Here is a 22,919-nt window from a genome sequence, read left to right on the forward strand (position 1 = left end):
AGTGTAATTGATGATCTGAGCTAGGTTTTAAATATAAAGAAACATAGGGTTTCAAAGTGTTTACAGTATTTGTTTTTCATGGTTGTTAAGAGCACTTGACAATATGTGTTGCTATGGCTTTACAGGCCATGCACATATCTGTTAAGGGGTGCATTTAAAACCGAATTATCAGCAAAGCTGGAATTAAAAATAAAATGTGCAGAATTTATGTGTAAAGCCAATATGTGTAGGAAAATCTATAAACTGAAACAGTCCTATTCAGGTGCTTTCTGTTCTTAAAATCCCTGAATTGTGATGTTGATGTAAAAAAAATGCTGAAAAACCTTTGATGATTTTGTATGGTCTTTTAAGACAGTCAAATCTATACAGCTGTTATGTATAAAAGTATTTTAGTTGAGAAAGACGTGTGGGTTCCAAAATAAAGTTTTCTATAGTGACCTCAGATATACTTCCCTATTCCATATACAGAATGTGTCCTGTTCCATATACAGAATGAACAATAGCAGTTACTGGAAACTGCTTCTGTACATGGTCCAGTTCACGATTCTTTGGGAATGGAAAGAGAATCAGTAATTATTTTCACAGTGCTTATCACTGTGGTACTGGAGCACTCCAGAAATCTTTGTCTGTACATAATTCTCAAGGAACACTGATACTCCAACTTACAGATAGGTCACTAAAGAGTAGTCATCTGTTCAAAAAGCATTCAGTTTTGGTTGTTGTGTTTAGAGATGTCAATGGTATTTTTTCCATCATGGGTGATGATTTTTAGGAGTCCAAGCTTGGCTGTCAGTGATATCAGGCGTTGTGATGGTCACTTAGCTCTTTGAAAATTTGAGACCTCAACATTCTGAGCTGAACACATTATAAAATGATGAACACAAAATCCATTTGGATTAAGTACTGTAATCTTTTTCTGTTTCTTTCTATGTCCCATCCCTCTCCACCACCTTTAAAGTTAGTGTTTCAAGCCCTTTTGAGCAGGAATTTCTGTTTCAGATAGTACTGCATTTCAGGATCTTGCTCAATGAATTCTATCAGCAGTTCTTAGTTAAAAATATACTACATTCCCTTCATATTCATTGTAGAGGCACTGATAGTCAACTGACTGTTCTCTTTTTTTTGTGTGTGCTTGTTGCAGTCATTCCTTACAGCAAAGTAATGTTTGTGTCTGATCTCAAGCATGTCAGATTCTCATACTGTGCTTTTTAGATGTGTCTGTTTCATTAATAATCTGAGAGTATCTGAGTATATCCACAACTGGACTGAATTAATTTGTGTTTCATTTGGCAAGGTCCACATGTTTATGGGAGAGGCAGAAGTTTGAAGTCTGACCTACTTTTGTTTCTCTTGGGATTTTTATTCTGTATTATTTCAAAATCAAAGATAAGTAGTCATAGTTAATATTATTTACAGGTCTGAACGTTGCTTGAGAAAGACAGATGATGAACCCTGTAAATTGCCCAAGGCTTCTAAGGAGCTAGAAAAAACTAATTCTGTCACTTTCAGAAGACGAGAACTGCAAAGGAAAGGTTTGTAGCAAGCAGTCATCTGACAGTTAAGTATGATTTTTGGAGAGTATTTGGATATTTTCCTTTTTTACTCTAGTATTGTGAGGAGAGAACAGAAATAATGGTGTTGCACACAGTGTATGTGTTTCCTCAGAATGCATTTTTTATGGATACATTAAAAATGTATCAAATGCCTGGTTTTAAATAGCAATAAAGCTATGATGAATCAAATCTGTGGAAGAAAAATGAGACCGAGTGCTGCCTCACTGCACTGTTATAATCTTGGTTTCCTAAAGAGTGTTAGAATAAAGAGTGAAATCCATTAAGAATGCTCAAGTGGTTTGTGAACCCTGCTAAAATATTCATGCTAAACAATATTTGCTTTCGCTGCTGAAGAATTATGACCTCTGTGCACACTCTCCAGGGATAATGTGCTGTCTTTTTATGCTGGTTACTGATATTTGCAGATTAGAAGAAGAAATTGAGAATATTGCGTTTGGCAAAAGATAAAGAAAGACTGTGGAGTATAAAGTGCCAATTCCTGTTTGGAAGGGAGCTATGAATTTGGTTATACCCTTAACTAATGATGCAGTAATAATAATTTTAGGGAATATGTTTTGTCAGCCAGATAAAATTGAAAAAGGAAAACTTGTTGTGGAAGATAGCTGCTTCCATGCATTTTATATAAGACATAAACAATATGAAGAAATGTAAAGGTTTTTAAGGATAGTATGTTAAATTACTTTTTTTTTTGACACAGAAAACAAGCGCCGTGGTGAACTGGAGAAGAGGAGCAGACACATGAACAGCACTACTCTTAGTCAGAAGGAATCAGGCTCTTTTGATTCTGAGAAAAGGAAAAGAAGACACAGTGGCCATATTTCTGATGATTGTAATGCGCACATTCCACAAAAGTCTCTTGTACTCTCTGTAAGTGTGCTATAATTAAATGCAACATTCACACACACTTTAGTAGCAGCAGTAGCAACATGCCAAATGAAAGGATTGTGACAATAAATAGGATTTATTATACAGGTGTATTAGCAGGTATTACCTGTTGAGGGAATGTAGTTCTGTGGTGCATGACACGGAGTGATTAAATGTTCTTCTGTCCACATCATCACAATGTGCCTATTGTTGCAGTAAGGTTGTGAAAGATGAATAACAGTGTTTCCTTCAGACAGGAGCATGGATTCAAACAATTTTGAAAATAAGGCATCTAGCTACTTAAGTGAAGCTTCTTTCACAGGTGATCTAGAATTAGGGGCCCTAGCAGCAAAGTATACCTGAGGTTATTGAAATCTTGCATGTCATCTTTTTGCTTCCTCCTTAGTCTATTGAACTTTTCCCTGAACTTTTCTTCTTTTCCACCATTAGGATTTGAAAAAAACCCAACAAATAAAAGACTGAGGGAATCAGTCAAGTACAAAGTGTGATTCAAGCATTTGAATATAAACAATAAAGGATCTCTATAGCCTTCTGATTTAAACCCTACAGAGGCAGGCTGTTGCCAAACCTGTTGAACCCAGGTGACTAAGCCACACTTAAGGAAAGTAAAGAACAGCACTGCTTATTGGCCTCTCCATGTCTGACACTGATAGAGCTACTAAAAATCAGAAATAGCTCCTTTTTCAGTTTGAATAGAGGTCATTGTAGCCTTTACAAAAAGGTTGTCCCTCATGTCTTTATATAATAAGTCTTTGGAATATGAGGAGGGAGAAATTAGCCTGAAGTGAGCATAAAATTTCACTGTGTTAAACTACAATTATTTTTTCTAGCACGTAGCTAATATCAGTGATCACTGATCTTAACTAGGAACGTCAAGTAATAAACTTACATCCTGTCTCTGATTCTTGTTTCTAGGAAAAGCAAAGTTTGAGTTCAGCTCAGTCTCCTGGCTGCAGAATACCCAGTGAGGATGGACGAGATCACAGATCTAATCCTATTCTGGTGCCGGACTGTCCAGCAGAGAGAGACTCTAAAGCCACTTCCACCCCCAACCACTCCCCTGCTCACAGCCACGCAGAGGGCTCTGCCTCAGAGTCTCCTCCCAGGAATTTGTCAAAGCAGCAGCTTTCTGCCAGCAGTGAGGGTGTGATTTCCTCCCAAGTTAGTACCATCAGGAGATTGAAGATGGACAAGTCCGAGTACCTGAGCAGTCTGCGGAACAGAATCTGCAGGGGTAATCAGCAACTTGTTTCCATTGACCCAAGTATGTACTGTCTGTGCTGATGACAATTACTGGTGCTGCACTTAGGTACTAGGAGGACTCGAGCTTAACTGTCTAGTTGAGACATAGGGAGCAAAAGATTGAAGACTGCCATCCTGTTGTTTGTAACGCTTTGTGCGGGTTAGAGAAGAGTGCATTGTGTCAGGATCTTGTACCTGACAAACAGGATAGACAGCAAGGTTCTCCAGTTCCAATCCTCTTTTTTCTGGTGATTTTGTGGCTATTAAAGAACTGAGCTTTTACTTTTTAATGATGCTGAAACTGAGAAAAATTCTTCTCTTTGAAGCAGCTGTGCTGTGCCCTGTTTCATTTAATAGCCAAATAATTTTGAGGATCTGATAGAAAAGGTGTTTGTAAAGATGCAGAGCAGTGCATGTTGCATACAGTTCCATGCACAGAGGTCTTGACTGATTTGGGCAGTGTACTTTGATGTCATGTACTGCAAGGCTTCTTTATTTGTCTGAAATCCACAAGGAATGAAATATTCTCAAGTCTGTAATTTTTAGTATATGTATACTTCTTTTCTCCTTTTTAGTTATCCTTTCCAGTGATGATGAAGATGGACCTTCTGAATCACAATGCACAGAGCTGATGCAGGATAGTATAACTGAAAATAAAGAAACAGACCAACAGTCTGACTTCCGTTTCTCAGACAAGCACTTAAAAGACAAGAGGAAAAGTCACACAGAACAGGTAGTCCAGGTTTTGGCTTATGTGTTGTTATGCCAAGCCTTTAATTTATTTCTGTAATGTTTATTATAGAAAGTGATTATTTATTATAGTCCCAGCTACAAGCAGAAGCTGCAGTAATTTATTTCACAGATAGAATACTGTACAGTCTTCAGAAGATATCTCTGGTTCTGAAGCTTGGATGTTTTTGCTACACACAATGTATTTCCTGTTTTGACAAGAAACATTTGGAAATGCTTAATATCAGAAAACAAGAAGATCAAATAGTAACCTGAGGTGGAAACAGTCATGATGAAGATACATCTGTGGAAAAAGTTGTTTCCACACACTGGTTTCTTTTTGTCATCCAGTCTTCTGTTGTAATTCAGTGCTTCAGTTTGAGGGTCTTGGTTGACAGCAGACAGAGATAAGGTGCAGTTCCCTTTCCTGTCAGGCTGGCTGTAGAACTTGAATCTAAAAGTAGCTATAAAGGCTGTTTGTCCCATTTTGGACTTTATTAGCCTTTGGCTGCTTGCTTTGGCCTGGACCTGGGTTATCTCTGTAATCTTGAAACAAGTCAGAAGAGCCATTGCTGCCTCTTCTGACAGGTGACTCAATTCAGTCATAAACATTGGATTGGAGCCTGAAGCTTTGCTATCAAACAAAGGGTATTATTTTTTTGCTCTATTGTTTGAGTTTTTATTAATTTAGAACCAAGCCAAGAGCACAGATCGTGTCTTGGTAATGGAGGTGTAGCAAGGTACTGATAGACTCTTAAGGAAATTGTCAGTAATGGAGGTAATAACACTTAGAGCTTTATAATATGAATTTTTTATGTGGAAGCTGGCTTTGGGAGTCACTTCTTCCAAGCATGAAGAAAGGTATTCCTGAGGTTACAGGAGGGGTGTGTCTAACAAGTCCTGTCCAAGTAAGTACATTTTTTTTGTAGTTTTTAACAGAGTCAATTGAAGATGGATGTCCTCTCAGCTTACCTTCTGGAAGCACACCTAGAAAGCAGACAAACCTGGCACTGGATGTTGAATTTGATAGACTACACATTGGGAAGTTTAAGTGTTCATCAACAGGTCCTGCTAGGGTAAGTTGTTCTATTATGCTATTTTGTTAATATTTAAAAATTAAAATTCTGGTTAAATGAAGTCAGTGATCCTTAGTGTGGAAGCACAGAGTTTTTATAACTTGCATTAAATTCCTTCAGCTAAACAGTGGAGTGTGTGGTCATTGCCTTGAGCATTTGGATTGCTGTCAGTAGAAAAGCTGTGATTTGCTGTGGCCAGTTTTCACGTGTAAGGGTTCTGTATAAATGCTGCACTGGAGCACAAATCATACTGAGTTTTTAATGAATTCTAACAGAAAACAATGCCCATGTTAATGGCCCATTAAGCTCACTCAAAATAAAGACCAGTTACTTTTCTTAGAAATAGTAATTGTGTTCTAATAAAGTAATTCATAATGATCAGAGTTCAGATATATACTATGCTCTTACCTTTTAAGCAGAAAATTGCTTGCTTTGTGGCTTCAGGGAGCATAAAAATGATACTAAAAGCTTTAGTATGTAGACAATATGCTACTTACAGTGTACAGAAACAAGTGAAGATGTTTTTTCAGTGGAGCACCAGCTCCAGGAGTTTCAACAGGTTTTTGACCCGGTTCATTCTGTATATTGCAACTGAAAAAGAGAGGTTTGAACCTGCACATCTTCTTTTGCCTTCAGTAAGACATTTTGAAATCTTGGATTGTAGTCGCAGTTTCAGCTTCTCACAAAACAGCGGTTACAAAAACATACCATGGAAATTTTCTTAGTTAACAGGGAAAAACAATTTGAAAGATGAGCTGAAATAATTTTAGAATCAATGCTCTTAGGTGCAAAGTAGAAATTTTCCTTGGGAAACACAACTTTATGCCTAATGCAGTGCCACAGGGGAAACCTCCTTTGTTAATATATATAACATTTTGCTAAAGTGAGAATAAAGTGTTATTTCATTTCACAAAGTCTCTTTAACATAGCATCAGTGCATAAAGGCCTTTAATTCAGAGGTTAACAAAAAGTAATACCAGCATAAAGCTGAACCATTTCTATCATGTCCTTACTTCAAGCAGTGCATCTGACAGCTTCTCATAGGTGGCTTTAACTCCTGTCCCAAGTGTTCATCTTTCTCTTTTTTTTAAGGAGCCTACAGGCACTTCTGCAGCTTTGTGCTTATTTCTCAGAGCCTTGCATCTCTGAAAGTTACTTGCTGTAATTTAGCTTTTACAGTGTTTTTTGGAGTGTTTTTTAGGTGGTATAGGCAGAATGAAGTCTCAAACTAAGTGTATTTGGCTTGAGCTTAATGGTGTTTTCCAACCCGAATGATTCTATAATATTTTTTTCAGTTTATTTCACTTAACTTTATAAAGAAAGATGTGCAGATATTTAAAAATCTGTGTATTGTTTTAATCAATTTGTAAAATGCAAACTAATTTATATTTTTTTAAATCTTATTTCAGTTTACAATGAAAAATGTAGTGATCCCATTTCAAGGTAAGAGAATTTTCCTTTCTTTCACCTTTTCTTAATCGTATCTTTAAATTACTGCATTAAAACACTGAATGTGTATTTCCGTTATGAATAATTCATAATCTTTCACAAAGAGATAGTTGGTTTATGTTTTTGAGTAAATCTAAGTTTTGGTGTCTGTAGTGTAAGCATTAACAACTTAGCAGCTTTTTGTATTTTTAAGGTGAATTTGTAGTTTTAGTGCCTTGCATGTTTTAATGCCTGCATGTTTTAGGTGCTGAGCTATAGTAGACATGACTGTGTATGTTTTTCAGGTGAAACACAGAACTTTTCAAATTAGCATTTTAAATCCTAAGGTTTACAAAAATATATGAGTAGACTAAGGCTAAGAGGAATATAACTATAGATTTGCATTCAGTTGATTGTCCAATATGATGTGTGGTAGGAAAACGTTTATGGGCAGTTCTAAGTTGAGTTGACTGTAAGCAAATAGGAATTAATGATTTGCAGTATGCTTTTTTCCATATTTGTAGGTATTACCTGTGGTTATTTTGAGGAAAAAAACAACTTTTTTCAGGAAGAATCCTGCATGCAGATGTTTAGATTTTTGTGTTACAATTTGGTACCTTTGTTTCACACGATTTGATGTAACTAACTTAAGTGTTGAATCCTCAGTATTTTATACAATGTAAGGAATAAAATGTGTGTGTACTGTGTTAATACACTCTGGTCATACCTCTCAGCATGTAATTACTGTAAGATATATGATTCTATCTGTGACTGTTAAGAGCATGTCTTTTTTTGACTTCTGTTTTCTACAGTGTCCCTTAAGAACATTCAGCTGACAGTGGATACACTGGATCTGAGAAGATTTGGCTGGTGGAAAAGTGATGGTGGATGTTCTTCAACAATTATTTTTCTTTGGTTGTCTGTGGATTATGTAGAAAAGATTGAAATCCAGATGGGAAAGGTAGTTACCAGCAAGCCATGTGAGTAATTGCTTTCCTTTAGAGCTATAAAAAGGTCATGTCAGTAAAGTGGTTGTTTTACAGCTGTGGTTTTTGCATGCAGAGGAAAGCTTATAGCATTTTCAAAATCACAGAATCAGAAAATATGCTGAGTTGGTAGGATCATCAAGTCCAACTCCTGGTCCTGCACAGTACCATCCCCAAGAATCACACTGTATACCTGACAGCATTGTCCAAATGCTCCTTGAACTCTGTCAGGCTGGTGCTGTGAGTGCTTCCCAGGGGAGCCTGTGCCCAGCCACCATCTGGGTGAAGAACCTTTTTCCTAATATCCAATCTAACTCTCCCCTGACTCAGGCCATTCCTGTGGGTCCTGTCACTTGTCACCAAAGGGAAGAGATCAGTGCCTGCTCTTTCCCTTATGAGGAAGCTGTAACTGCAGTGAGGTCTCCCCCGAGTTTCCTCTTCTCCAGGCTGAACAAGACAAGTGATCTGAGCTGCTTCTTGTATGATTTCCCCTCGAGGCCCTGTACCATCTTTGTGGCCCTCCTCTGGATGCTCTCTAATAGCTTAATGTCATTTTTATGTTGAGGTGCCCAGAATTGCACACATGTATTCAAGGTGAGGCTCTGCTAGTGTAGATAACTTGATTAGTTCTGCATTTCTAAAATGCTTCACTGTACTTCTATTTGGAAGAAAAAAAAACTAATGTGATTCAAAACTACTGCTATTTAATAAAATGTTGTCAAAACAATTTATTGTAGTATCTGTTAGGAGGCCTTCTGAAACTAGATTTGTATACAAAGCATCTCTCCGTTTAAAATATATGGATGTTTTAAATATCCTTACTCGTGAATATTGTATATGCTATGCAAAAGGCTTGGCAAGGAAAAATTGAGTTGACCTTTGACAAGACTGCAGTATTATTGAAGAAAATTTCACTAAAGGCCTGATGGGCTGCTTAGTCTTAGAGTATTATTGACTTGTATTTTCTAGCATGAAGCTCTGTAAAAAATAGAGTGTAACTTTGGCTCATGTATTCAGAGTGGCACAGTCATACAAGGTTTTTACATAAGAAAAACCATTGCAGATAGCATCTATGGAAAAGTTGTCAGCACTGTCTGTGTGACATTTAATAGTATGTGTTCCCTATATAGCCACCACCTGTATGAAGAAAAGTTGTAAGTAATGTAAAAGTTGTAGGTTGTAAAAGTAATGGCAGCTTTGCATAAGGAGTACAAGTAGTTTGAAGCAAAACACCGAATGAAATATTAGCAGAGAACTACCTTTGGTTGATGAAAGTCTGTTGAAGTTACTGATAGCTTCTGTAAACACAGTTCCCAGTGAAATGAGTGGAATGTGAGTATGAAGATGCAAGGCATCTTTTAATATTAGGTTTATTTGCATTGGTTACATTCTTGTTGGAGAAACCATCAGGCGTTTTTATTAAATTTCTATGTTTGACTATTTGATGCCTTTTAATCTTACGTAATAATGTGAATGTTTTGACATGTTTTTAGAGACTTGTTGAAAAAGTCCGTGATGGTTTTACAGATTGTGGAAATGATTACTGTGATTCTGCTCTCTTGCCTTAGTGTGTTATTATTAGAAGAAAATGAACCATGGTTGATCTGACAGCCTGAGAGTTTCTCAGCCAGGAGAATTAGAAAGGATTTTAGGAAGAAGACAGGACAGGTTGTGCTGGTCCATGTTTGTGGCGTGGCCAGACAAGTGCATGGACCAGCAAAGTATTTAAATGTGCCTGGTCTTTTTATGCCCTTAACCCTCTCTCTACCCATAGCACTTCTTCCCTGAATTACCTGAATGTCTCTCTTTGCTGCCTTTAGGTCTTTCCTTAAACAACCTGTATTAAGTCCTGCACAATCCCAAAATCCCCTTCCCCTGCATCCCATCGTGTGTGCTGTACACCTCAGCAGCAGTCCCCTTTCAGTCCAGAAAGTCCTCTGGCATTGACTTGTCATGATGGCTTTTGGGTCTGGACCCTTGGGCTGAGACTCTCCTGGGACAGCCCTGGGAAGGGTCCCACGATTGGGTGTCTCTTCCTCAGTCCTTAATTTGGATTCCTACCTGCCATTTTGCAGTGCTCCTTTTGACCTGTGCAAGTGGGACTTCTGTGGGCTGATGGCCCCTGTGATGAACCTGGCAGGGTGGTGTTTGGGCTTCTCCTCCTGCCATTGTCTCTCCAGGTTCCTTTGTGGATGTTTAGACAAGTTTGTCACATAATCTAATAGTTAATATTATCTGTTCTCTCTTTTTTTTCCAGCCAAATCCAATGAATTTGTATTTCTTGAACTGTCTCAACCACTTACAAAATGGGAAGAGGACAGACTGACTGAACTGATTACAGCTGTCAGCAAGAGGAACAGAGCACCAGATCTTGCTGAGTGTTTGTCTTTGAAACAAGCATTACCCTTATTTAAGGATCTTTCTCCTGAAGAAAGCTCTTTCATGAGTTGCAGTAAGGATCTACTAATGCAATATATGCCAAAAGAGAATACCTCAGATGCTCATCATGAGCCTGTAATTCAGGTCAGTGGATAACTGTTCCTTCATTCATCACCACTGGCTGACATTCACACATTTGAGTAAATTTTAGGGCAGCCTTCTTTCTTAATTCATAGCTCAAAAAAATCCAGATACAATTATTCCAAAATTTGCAGCCAGCTAGATTGTATCCACAGAGGGATAGTCTGTAGACCTGATCAGTAAGTGGCAAGTACCAATACTTTAGATGGATTTGTGGTTGTGTAAATTTAGAACCACGGGGGTGTTCTGCCCTTGTGGTGTCTCTAGGGCAGCAAGCAGGAAGTTAATCAAGTAATTAGTATTGGAACCATTTGTTTGGTTGAGCCGGAGGTGCAGCAGAGCAGGAGCTGTGTAGATGGCCCTCCAGACACCTTTAGATGCACTTGTAGGGTTACCACAGCTTGAAAATGCTGAATTATTCCTCAGACTGCTGGGGAGATGAGTCTGTGTGAGTTAATGTGTTGTCTTCGTTTAATCTCTTGAGTAAATGTCTAAGCCCAACCCCACATCATTCTATATCATGACATTCTGTGTCACACAGAAATTATATATATCTTTGTTCCCACCAGTAAAAAACCAATAGACAGCAGATCAATCTGGTCAATGAAATTGGGGACTTTAAAAGGAAGCCAGCCAGCTCAAATACGCATTGGTTTTAGGCAAATTATTCAAGGACTAGATTTTCAAGCATATACAGCTCCTGGTAAGACAGGATACTTGTCTCCACTCTTCCATAGTCTCCAAAACCATTTCTGATTCACTTGGCTATATAATGCATGAATAGTTTTAGAGAGAGAATTATGAACTAAGATCTGTCATTATATTCAAAAATATTCATAACTTTTTAGTTGTGTGAGCAAGGGCATGTTTGCCCAAATACCAAAGTTTATACTTTGGATCTCCAGCAAGAATCTTCTTCATTGATGCATGATACTCCTGTGGGTTTTAGGCTTGGGTTTTGTGTGTTGTGTTTTATGTATCAAGCTGTATAATGCTTTTTGCAATTGTTTGTGTTTTTCTGGTAGGAATCAAAGCTAAAAGTGATCAGGCACAGTTATGCCCTTGCAAATAAGCAGAATAGTGGCTGCTATTGTATCTCTTTGTCCTCTGCACTGAATGAAGAATGGAAGGAAGTAAGAGAAATGGGAGCAGTTAATAAGTAAGTGTATTTCTTATAAATTAGAAAGGGAAAATTGAAGAAATTAATTACTGGAATAAAAGCCCTCAACTGCCATTCTCTTGTTGTTTGAAAGTGTTATATGAAAGTCACTTTTCAAATCTAAAATATTAGCAAATATCAGTGTAGTTACCTGTTAAAAGACAGTATGGATGTGATCTAGGATGAGAGTCTCACAGAAATTAGAGCAGATTTGATCTATGAGTACAAGGTCAATATGGGTGCATCAACAGAGAGGGTGGGGATATCATGGGTTGTCAGTATCCATTTAAGTGTATCTTAGCAAAACTTAATAACTTAAGCTAACTGTTTATAAAAACTGAACAATGTTTTCTTTTACTGTTCTGCCACATACAATCTTTTTATAACCATTTGTTCTCTAGTATTTCTTCACTTTTTATATAGCCATTTTTAAAATACTTTGATCAAAAATAGAAAAGCAGGATGAAGGCAAAAAATAGTCTGCTTTTCAAAAGTTTTTATCAGAGTTTCGGGATGATATTTCTTTTGTAACACCTAAGTGTTGAGGGAGGAAATGGTGAAGTTTTGAGAACTACTGCTTTTCACAGGTTTTCTATAAAATCTTCTGCATATGAGACAGCCATACTCAGAAACAGTCACTTATAGTTTGTCACTGTTATGACATGATTTGTTTTCTAGTTTAATTGTTTATCCACCCCCACCTGCAAAAGGAGGACTGGGAGTCACAAGAGAAGACCTAGAGTGCTTAGAATATGGAGAGTTTCTCAATGATGTCATTATTGATTTCTATCTGAAGTAAGTAATCTCAGCCTTCCTTGTACCCTTCACACTCTCTGGGGCATGCTGTGGACTTGAATGTTACTGGAAATGTTGTCACTAAATACCACAGTTTCAGAAGTAGCAATGTGATGAACTGGATGTTGGACTTCTTTAAAAAGCTTTTTTATTTTCTTAGAAGTTTAATTTGTTTTCATTTAATTGGGTTTCTCCCTCTGAAGGCATATGATAAAATCCAGACAGAATAACTTGGGGGGAAGAAGCTTCCTGGTGGCCTTACAGAACAGAAAGTGTTAAGTAGGCAGTTGAAAAAATTAGAGGGGCTGTAGTAGTATTTTTTTAATGAAGTTTGCACAAAGTGGAGCATGCTCTGCTGTTCTGTGCAATTTCACATGTTCTTCTGCTGCAGATCTGCAGAAAGGAGCACAGCCAATGTATCTTGAGGAGGTTGTGCTTGCCTTAGCCACTCTAAGCCATCCTGCTAAAGCTGCTTGGGAAAGCAATTTTTCAAGAACTGGCCTTGTGGCCGCCAGTCCCTAAAACTGTGGTTTATTTTCACTCTGCTGACATGCACCTGAGAAGAATTCTGGTGCTTTTGAAGCTTGCCAGCAGGAATTGCATTTTATTTGGCATCCAGATGGGTGCAAGAACTGTGAGCAACAGGAAGACTTTTCTAGAGGATGGGAAAAGAAAATGTGTAACAATGTTTCAGTGGGGTTTGACAGCAAAGCCCCTTTTATTTTGCTCTAAACTTAACTAAGTAATGCATCATGGTCCTTTGAGTAGCTGTAGCTTCTCAACAGAAAAGGAAGGTTTAAATAAAATAACGTAATGTAATTGTTGTAGAAATCCTCTGCTTTTAAAATTTAACACTTCCCACATTCTCACTCTGTTGTAAGCAGTGTCATGTCTGACTTTGTTGCTTAATTCATCAGGTGAAGCTGGAGGCCCCTTGTGTAGGATACCTGCAATTATGAGAGCTTTGGCCTTCCTGAGTGACAGAGTAAATACTGAAGCTGATGTTTATAATAAAATTATCAGCAGTGAAGCAATAGGTCCTTAGCTTTCATGTGCATAACCTGCAATAGGGAAATGAACAATTTAACTGACCTGTTCCATGCCTTTTGGTTACACACAAATATAGCATTCCATAGGTTTATACTTGGTTAGGTTTTTAAGTCTCTCTTAATTGTAAGGGCTAGGTAATTAACTTTCAAAATAAAGTCAGAAGCTTGAATACTGGAGAAAAAATTAAGGACAAAACATGGTTGGTGCTTGGCTGTTACATACTCTGATGTGCATCTCTGATGTGTGAATAATTAAAATAGGAAACTTGGGTGTGATGAGCAGCTGTGAAGGCAACTGATACTAAGCACAACCTGAGAAAGATAAGTCATTAGGGTAACTGCACTTTATTTTTAGCCATAGCAGTACTTTCTAGAAAAAGAATTTAATAATTTTCTTGTTTCTTTCTTGGTAGGTATCTGTTATTGGAGAAAGCACCAAAGCATGTTGCTGACCGTACGCACATTTTTAGCAGTTTCTTCTACAAGTGCCTGACCAGGACAGAAAAAAACTCAGAGGGGGATGTCAAAGTTTCGTAAGTTTATTTTAGATGTCAGTATGACCAGAAACAGTCTGTCTGTTGGTGCCATTTTGAAGTTCTGGAGATTGTCTACTGATCAGCACATAAAACAGTTTCTGGTGTTTTCCAAAGGATTAGTGATTAAGTACTGTAACTCCCAATTTAAGCATACTGGTGTTAACTTAAAATCAATGCAATTCATATTGAATATGAATGAAAATGTTATCCCGTCCTCAACTTTATCTGATATTTACGTCAGACAATTATTTATTTGATTTCTTTATCATAAATGCACAGTTTTGGAAGACATGCATAATTTTAAGAAATTATGCTACTAATAATATTTTTATATTTACCATGTATTGCATTTTATGTATTGGTAAAAAATTACTTACCAAAGTTTTAGTAGGAAAACTTTATTGTACACCAAGCTTGCATGTTTGTTTTTTTAACACATGAGTTCACTGAATTGGAGAGTTTCCCAAAAAAGATACCATCAGCAGCCTGGGAACCCTGTATCACCCTGTGTTTCCTGATAACTGTCTAAAGGGTAGAAGCATTCTTAACTCCCTTGCAGTTTTCCTCTCAACACTCATGTTTGTGGGCAAAGCCACCAATGTTCATTCTGTTTCCATAGAGTCACAGGATTTATTTGGTTGGATAAGACCTCTATGATCATTGAGTCCAGCAATTATTACCCAGCACTACCAAGTCCACTAGTAAACCATGACCCTCAATGCCACATTCACATGTCTTTTAAGTACCCTCAGGCCTGGTGATTCAGCCACTTCCGTGAGCAGCCTGTTCCAGTCTTTAGAAAACTTTCTGGTGAAGAAATTTTTGTAATAGCCAATCTAAACCTTCCCTCACACAACTTGAGCCTGCTGGCTCTTGTCCTGTTGCTTGTTACCTGGGAGAAGAGAAAGACACCCGCCTCACTAAAACCATCCAAGTTGTTACAGAGGTCAATAAGCATCATTATTCAGCTTATTCAAGGTTTTTTTGTTTCTCTCTCAAGTGATTTTTTTTTCTTCTGTTATTCCTGAAGTCCCCAGATTTTTCATTCTACTGGCAAACAAGGTCATCTGCACAGAGAGGTGTGTGCCATCTTGTTTAGGTGACAGTCACTGCTGGCTGAAAGCTGTGTTGAAGGGAAGAAAAGTGAGGCTTCTGTAATAGTCTCAAAGATGTCTTGAAAATACATGTAAACTGTGTTTGAAAGAACATCTTCCATTATTTTACTGTCTTCTAACTTTGAATGTTCTGAGATGAAGACAAAATTACCCATGATAAGGATGTTGTTGTGCCTTGATCACAAGCCTTTTACAAGGGTAAAAGGTTCTGCCTTTTACAAAGATGGACTGTCTATAATCTTCTGGAGGGACAGGAATGACACTCTTAATTTACCATATTTCAAGGACTGTAGCTTTTCTGAATTAGGAGATAACTTTGGAAATTCTAGTTTTATGTTTGGGCCTAGATACACTCACCTAGTAACTGCAGATGGTTTGGGCTGTTAGTTTGTTTCAGTGGATTGTTTTTTGGATAAATGGCTAGTCAAAGTCCTGGCTCTGTACTGTTGTAAATTAAATTAATCCCAACAAGTGTAGCTACTAAAAGACCTTTTGCTAAACTTTGTGCACACAGCTCGGGCACTGGATTGAGAAAGTTGCTTTTATAGGTGCTTTCCCAAGTTATAAACAGGCCTTCCCCTTTGAAGTTGCCAGTGCTTCTACTGTCCTGTAGCAGAGGAAATTTGCAGCAAGTCTTCACTTAATACTGGCCCATGCAGAGTCCTACACCAGTCTGGTTTTCCACTCCTTACTCATTTTCTCCAGTTCTTGCTACTCTGACGTTGTGTTTCTTAACCAAAAATGAAGATGGAATCACAATGATAATAGGGATGTCTGCTGAGTAGAGTGAATTTGGCTTTCATATTGGAGTAAAGTTCTGCAAAATGCTGGTTTATATTTCAACTTGTGCAAACTAGGCTGAAAATCTAAACTTAAATATCTTCTCAGTTTTATCATGTTCTCCTCCTACTGAGTCCTCATGCTTTGTTCTATAGAGCTGGAAATGAAATGTGGTCCAGCCTTTGAATTTCAGGATTGGAGGGCCTGTGTTTCACTTCTGTGTTTGCTGCAGGTGTTCTTCATGCCTCTGTGCAAGGCATTTAGCTTTTTCCCTTCAAAAGATAAGATTGTTCAGATAGGCCTTCAAAAGTGGTATTGTGGAGCTTAATTCATGAATGTTATTAAATTGTTTTAGGTCTGTATTACATTGACTGGTGTTTAGATGAGGTCTCTGCATTTAGTGCAGTAAATAATAATTGCAAGAAATCCATTCAAATCTATGAATGATTGCAGGGCTTTTTGAAGAAGAGCTTAAGATGGTTCAGAAATGACTCATTAGTCACTTGCCCTCAATGGTGTGCTGATTTATTTTTAATCTGTCTAGGAAAATTCTAGAGTAAGTGAAAAATCCATTGAGGGACTGGGGAGGTGTAGGAGTACTAATTCCTATGCCTTGCTTTAACAAAAAGGAACAAAACTAACCAATTGTCTTTTTTTTTTTTTTTTAGAGCAGCACAGAGAAGACACAGAAGAGTAAGAACATGGACTCGCCATATAAATATCTTCAATAAAGATTATATCTTTGTGCCTGTGAATGAGGAGTAAGTCTATGTTTTCAACGTGTTTTCTGATATGTAAAGATTTCAATGAATGTTGTGGCGGTAAAAGTTTATGGCTGTAAAGTTGGATCATTGTCTGTGATAGATTAGATTTTGAAGAACTGACCCATATGGAATGAGTAATTTTTGAAAACTGTTCAAAAGATAAAATGTTTATTCGACTGTCAACTTGTACCTTTGGTTTTTGTTTTCCTGAAAATCACTGTTAGGTATTTTTCAGAATCATTTGTGTGTCGGCTGTGATGATTCCTGTGCACTTCAGTAATAAGAAATCACAGCAACTCATAGTGTCAATGGATAAAAGTAGAACTTCCGTAATCTGTGCCTTGACCTGGTTAATAACTAACCTGTACATGGAAATTCCTGTAAAACTGAGTAGCCATTGAAAGGTACATAGTGTAAAACAGCTGTAGAAAGGTGCCACGCCTTCAGCTGTATTCAAAACTGAGATCACCATCACTGATTATTAGTATTTTTATTTTTTTCTAATTTGGATTTTAGTTGAAGTGAAGTGTGGAATGGGTGCTCAAACACTGATAAATTGCTGTGGCGGGTTTCTTGGGATTTTTAAAGGAATTGATTCTTATTTTTGCTGTTATGCCACAGTGCAAAGTAAAAACTGAGGGAGAGGATTAGTCTGAGATGCCAATGAAAGAACACAGCAGCAATGGTTGTGTGTCACAGAACAGCCGTCCATGAGCTCTCAATGTTATAAAAGCTTTTCACAGCCTTTTCAGAACCAATGTTGCAGAGTTTAGACGTTTTTTCCTCCCTCTCCTCGCTGCTGGGCAGGTCTCACTGGTACATTGCAGTTATCTGTTTTCCCTGGTTGGAAGATGCTGTGTATGAGGAGTGTCAGAACTCAGTGTCCCACCGGCCTCAGCAATCTCCGCTTGAGCCAGAGAGGGAGAACACTAGAGCTGGCTCAGTGCTCTTCAAGGATGAAGAAGAGAGGGATGGCAACAAAACTTTATTCTCTAAAGGTATGTAATCTAGAAAGTTATGTCAAGTCATAAACAGTTCTGTGTCTTAATCCTTGAAGGAGGGTAATCATGTGAAAGATAATTTCTAAGACTTCCATACTGATGTAGTATGTTTTTGTGTACCCACGCGTAGTAAGGACTGCAAGTTTGCTGCACCTCTGGAAAACACTGCAAGAGATATGGAAAATCAGGGAGGATTGGAAAGTTGTTTGGTTTCAGTGAGAATTTTATCAGGAGGGAAGACCTTTGGTAACTCTATTTCAGGATTCAGAAAGGAATGTTAAAAATTGGTTTAAAAATTAGTTCTTTACTTTGATATTTTGAATACTAACAATCATGAACTTGAAAATAAAAATACTTTGCTTAGGCATTATTTTCTTAATTTTTTTTCATTTGTTCTTTTATACTAGGTGGCAATAAAATTGCTGCTTCTGCTTCAGTTCTATATTCAGCTATTTCTAAAGTAAGTGCCTTTTTGTATTGACAGAAGAAACATATTACTGAATTTCTGAAAGCTGTGAGACTTAACCAAGGGATTTTGCATCATCTCTTTTGCCATAGTTATTGATGTGTGTGTGGCCTGCAGCACATGCAAGGGCATTTTGAATTACATTGTCCTTCTTTGCTTACCTATTTGCTGTATGATTTCATCTGTTTTTAAAATTGATTTATTAGTTTCTACCTTTCTGAAATAAGAGCCCCTCTAATGACTCTTAAATTTATTAAGATCTTAGAGTTTATAATTTATGTTAGTTTTTTAAGGTTTATTTTTATTTTTTCTTTTGTCTTAGATCTCCCTGAGTAATTCCAAAAATCAGATTTGTAAAAGGTATGTTTCTGTTTTCCTTCTAATATTGTAACATTAAATTATGAAATTCTGTAGTAATTCAGGTATTGTCATAAACTAGAGCTGTGGGTGCTTGTCCATTTTTACCACATTGGTTCAGAAATTGATACTCTTGGGAAGGCTGTGTGCAAACAAAATACTTCCTTCAGTAGTGTTGGTGATGGAAGACTGCAATGATTTTTTTGTTTTTGTTGTGTACAGGCCTTGTATACTCATCTTAGACTCCTTGAAAGCATGTTCTGTGCAGAAAACAATTCAGGTTTTGAGAGAGTAAGTAACTACAGTTTCTATCTTTCAGCAATAGATGCTGCTGGTCATGTTTTTATATACAAAATACTTTTGTCTATAAAGGTGTATATTTCTAATGCTAAAGAAAAATCCATGAAGAGTCATGACTAAGGAAATTATAATTCCAATAGAGAGGCTTCCATGCAAAGCCTGTGTCTATGTTCAGCAACCCACATGTGATGCAAAAACTGTAAAGGGGAGAGAAAACAAAAATAGAGAGGTTTTTGCTGGTGTTGTTTTTGTAGGGGGAAGATCTATCCCATCTAGTCTAGTAACTTGAAGGTATTTTTAAGAAAAACATTTAAAATTAATACTTTGAAATCTGAATGATAATTTTCTAGGGGACTGATGTTCATTTTTTGGTAACGCTTACAGAATTAGTATTAAATCCACTGCTATGTACAAAAATGCAGAAACCTGGCTGAAGCTGTCTAAGAGCTTGATATGTCAGTAGAGTTATAGTGGAATAGTATTTGTTTTGAAAAGTGTAAAAATATTCAATTTTTTATGTGATAACTATGTAAGTTTTGGAAGGAGGTAATAAAAACTTTCAGTACTTTTAGTCACTCCTAAAGACTTTAATGTCTATCAACAACTTTTAAAACAATTTCTAAATATCTGAAGGTAAATGCAATTGTTTTTTCTGCTTTCTTTGCTGTTCCTTTCACTGAAAGATGCAAAAGTCTGTAAACAAAATAGCACCACCTTCTTATAAAAATAAATTCTTTAAAATGCTATGTAAAGGGTAGATGAGATTTAGAAATTTTGTGAAACCACTTTTTACTAAATAGAGAGGCCTCCTTGTCATGTGTCTTGGAAGGAGGAATGAAATAGCAATTTCTGTTTATTTATTAATTTATTGATAAAATCTGTGTGGGATGTACTATTTTAGTGCACTATTCTTTGAGGTTGTCTTTATTCTCCTGAGGTTGAAATTCCACAGTGTGGTTTTGTGGAGTTCAGAGAGATGTCACAAAAAGTCAGGGAAGAAGTGGAGACCTATGCAGTTGTGAGATAAGGGGAGTTTGGGAAGCAAACCTCTTATTCCTTCAGGTTCCAGTTACATCCTGGAAGCTGAAGTTTAAGGAAACTTCTGATGCAGGGATTCGATGACATCTTTTCCCTGAGTTGATTTTTGTTCTGTTTTGGGCAGTGGTCAGGGTCAAACAAATGAGTTAGAAACTCTACAGTTGTAGGTTCTTGCAGTTTCTAGGAAGTGTGCTTCACTGAAATGTCTTCATCTTTGAATTGTTTCGTATTTGGTGCCTTTTCACAGTTGCTGTTTTCCCCAAAAGCTGTCTCAAGTGTTCTATCTGTATTTTTATTCTCATGACTGCAAGGACCTGAGGCTTTCAGAAATCAAACACACTGACTTAGTGCTTATACTTATTCTCTTAAGTCAGACCTTATGTTTGATTTTCAGAAGCCTTGAGACTTTGTAAGTCTAGCTAAAGCCAGGAGAAAAATACAGATAACTATTGCCTTTGAAAACCAGACCCTTAGATTTTTCCGTCCCATCTCTAAAATCAGCAGCCAGTCTTGGACATGAGGTCAGTGAGTTGCTACTGAAGCATGAGAACAATAGAAAAGCCTGATAACAAATCAATCCTAATCACTATAGAAGAGCTTTCCTAAGGTTTTCATCAAGTCTTTAAATGTCTTGTGCAGTATTAGATTGTAAGGGTTGTATTGGTGTAATTGTAACTGAAGTTTTTTGTAAGATGAGGTGTAAGGGGGCTTTCATGGTTTGCTTAGGTTGAAAAAGCACTTCTGGCTTCTTAGAATGAACCCAGGAAAAATGTGTGATAGCTAAGATTCCTTTAGTGAAGGTATAAAAGTGTCCTGATATTGTAATAGCTTGTAGAAACTCTGCACAAGTAGCTGATTTTAAATGACATCATGCATATATGTTTTGTATATTGCCTATCATGTAGTAGAGTATTATGTATTATTATTAGTAGTAGTAGTAATACTACTACTAATAGTAGTAATAATACTAATATTATTAGTATTATTAGTAGTAGAGTATTATGTATTATTATATATTATGTAGCTTCTGAGTGCAATGGAATATTGGATAGTGGAAACAGTATATGAATTTCTTTGGCAGATTCTGTGAAATAATTTGGTTAAAGCTATTTTAGCTTTTTGGCTAGCTTTGGAACAATGTTGGGTAGTGTCCCAAAAGGCATTGAGCTTGGGAGTTACTTCTCAAGTATTTCAGCTGTTTACTTTCTTCTGTAGGTACCTTGAAGTGGAATGGGAAGCTAAACGAAAAACACATCGGGAATTCAGTAAATCAACGATGATTGGCCTATGTCCCAGAGTGCCTAAACAAGATAACAGCAGTGATTGTGGGATCTATTTGTTGCAGTATGTGGAAAGCTTCTTCCAGGTACAAATGCAAACTACCCTCCCTTTTCCCCAAATTGTCTTAAACCACAAAAACTCATTTTCTGAGCCAGACATAAAAAAGCTGTGAAGTGTCAAAAGTGTCAAAGCCTTTTGAGAAAGAGATGAAACCCATTTTTATGTAATGCAGGGGTCTTTCTGTCTGATATCTCATTAGTCTATCCTCAAATGTTTCTGACATTGTAGTTTAATGTTGCTTTTATATTGACACATGCAGTATCCCTGACTATTTGCATGTATTTGGAGCCTATAAGTGTGCACAGTCCTGACCTACAGATGTTCCAAAAGTATCTTTGCATGTCTTCTTGGGCATCTAAAACTTTATCAGCTTGTGCATTGGTCTTTTAGTGGGCCTGCAGAGGGAGGGAGAGGAGAAATTGTTAAAATGGGTTGAGCTAAGGGAGACTCTTCCTCAGCACATACCTTTATCTGCAGATCCTGGGCTTCCAGGCACTGTCTTCTAGGGTGTCTCCAAGTCTTCCTCCCCTGATTTGCTCTGTTCTTTGAATGGCTCTGCTTGTTTGATGCTCAGTGTGTGTGGTTTGCATTCTCCGAGATTGCTGTGCCTGCAAAGCCTCGTGTGAGGCCCTGGGCAGTGGACAGACTGATTTTCAGAAGCCTTGGGGCTTATAGTAAGTAAGCTAAAGCTAGGAGAAAAATACAGATAACTATTGCCTTTGAAAACCAGACCCTTAGATTTTTCCGTCCCATCTCTAAAATCAGCAGCCAGCCTTGAATGTGAGGTCAGTGAGTTGCTACTGAAGCATGAGAACAATAGAAAAGCCTGATAACAAATCAATCCTAATCACTATAGAAGAGCTTTCCTAAGGTTTTCATCAAGTCTTTAAATGTCTTGTGCAGTCTTGTGCAGGAGGACAAATTGCCATTCCAAAGCACCTGTACACCCACTGGGGGAGGGTGGGTGGGTTGGAGCTCTGTGTACAGTTGCAGGCTGTGATCTTGTCTAGGTCATGGGGATGTTGTTGGATACATCAGGTGTCCAGCAGGAGTGCTATGGATGGATATGGGCCCTTTGGAAAGCACAGGAACAGAACACAAGGAGGTGGAGTTGTCCTTGGTGTGGGTCAGCTGGAATGCATGGATCTATGCCTAGGGCTCGGTGAGGAGCCTTCTCAAAGGTTCTCTCTAGGGCCTGAAGAACAGAGGATGACATAGCAGTGGGCATCTGCTGCTGCCTACCTGATCAAGAAGAAGTAGTGTATGAGGCCCCTTTGGACAGGTAAAACTATTCACATTCACAGGCCCCTGGACCCTTTGGGTAACTTTAACCAGACAGCTTCCTGGAGAGTTTTTGGCCTGACTGATAGGTGACACAGTGAGGAGAGGTGCTCTGCTGGAAGCTAGTTGGGGATGAAAAACTCCAGAAGTTCCTTCAATTCCCAAACATTCTGTGGTTCCGTAATAGATGGGTTGAGCTCTTGTGGAGGTGAAAAATTAAATTACTTACGAAAGCTATTGAGCTGCCCAATCTCTAACAAGGGGGACTACTTCTGAGGAGGCAAGGCTTGGGACAAGGTGGTTGTGGCTTGTCCTAAACATACCAGGGCTAATAGACTGCAAATCATGATGTATTCTTTACTTTTCGGCTTTATCTAGCATATATTACTTTATTCAAAGGGAGAAGAAGGTGAAATATAAGTATGGGAAAAGAGTGAAGAGGGAAAGAAGAAAAAAAAAATTGGTTTGGCAAATCAGATGTGATGTGGTCTTAACTA

The 22,919-nt window shown here is 37.7% G+C and overlaps 2 protein-coding genes across 11 annotated transcripts in view; both read left to right on the forward strand.

The window, feature by feature from the left end:
- ZBTB11 (zinc finger and BTB domain containing 11) overlaps positions 1-22,919 on the forward strand; it is a 149,159-nt gene that overhangs the window by 63,901 nt on the left and 62,339 nt on the right. The window lies entirely within an intron of this gene.
- Positions 1-22,919, forward strand: part of SENP7 (SUMO specific peptidase 7) — a 43,358-nt gene that overhangs the window by 17,719 nt on the left and 2,720 nt on the right. For 9 of the 10 annotated variants that reach the window (XM_066340704.1, XM_066340709.1, XM_066340713.1 and 6 more), the window contains 17 exons: positions 1,417-1,532; positions 2,272-2,441; positions 3,375-3,723; positions 4,277-4,434; positions 5,360-5,506; positions 6,916-6,949; positions 7,747-7,914; positions 10,178-10,443; positions 11,466-11,599; positions 12,278-12,394; positions 13,857-13,976; positions 16,543-16,635; positions 17,446-17,636; positions 18,047-18,099; positions 18,428-18,465; positions 18,685-18,753; positions 21,016-21,166. In XM_066340704.1, the coding sequence (XP_066196801.1) occupies positions 1,417-1,532; positions 2,272-2,441; positions 3,375-3,723; positions 4,277-4,434; positions 5,360-5,506; positions 6,916-6,949; positions 7,747-7,914; positions 10,178-10,443; positions 11,466-11,599; positions 12,278-12,394; positions 13,857-13,976; positions 16,543-16,635; positions 17,446-17,636; positions 18,047-18,099; positions 18,428-18,465; positions 18,685-18,753; positions 21,016-21,166 (2,374 nt within the window). The remainder of the gene's footprint in view (positions 1-1,416; positions 1,533-2,271; positions 2,442-3,374; positions 3,724-4,276; positions 4,435-5,359; positions 5,507-6,915; positions 6,950-7,746; positions 7,915-10,177; positions 10,444-11,465; positions 11,600-12,277; positions 12,395-13,856; positions 13,977-16,542; positions 16,636-17,445; positions 17,637-18,046; positions 18,100-18,427; positions 18,466-18,684; positions 18,754-21,015; positions 21,167-22,919) is intronic. The other variant, XM_066340706.1, reaches the window with a different exon arrangement.

This window comes from Sylvia atricapilla, chromosome 2, assembly GCF_009819655.1.
Source record: "Sylvia atricapilla isolate bSylAtr1 chromosome 2, bSylAtr1.pri, whole genome shotgun sequence".
Classification (NCBI taxonomy): domain Eukaryota; kingdom Metazoa; phylum Chordata; class Aves; order Passeriformes; family Sylviidae; genus Sylvia; species Sylvia atricapilla.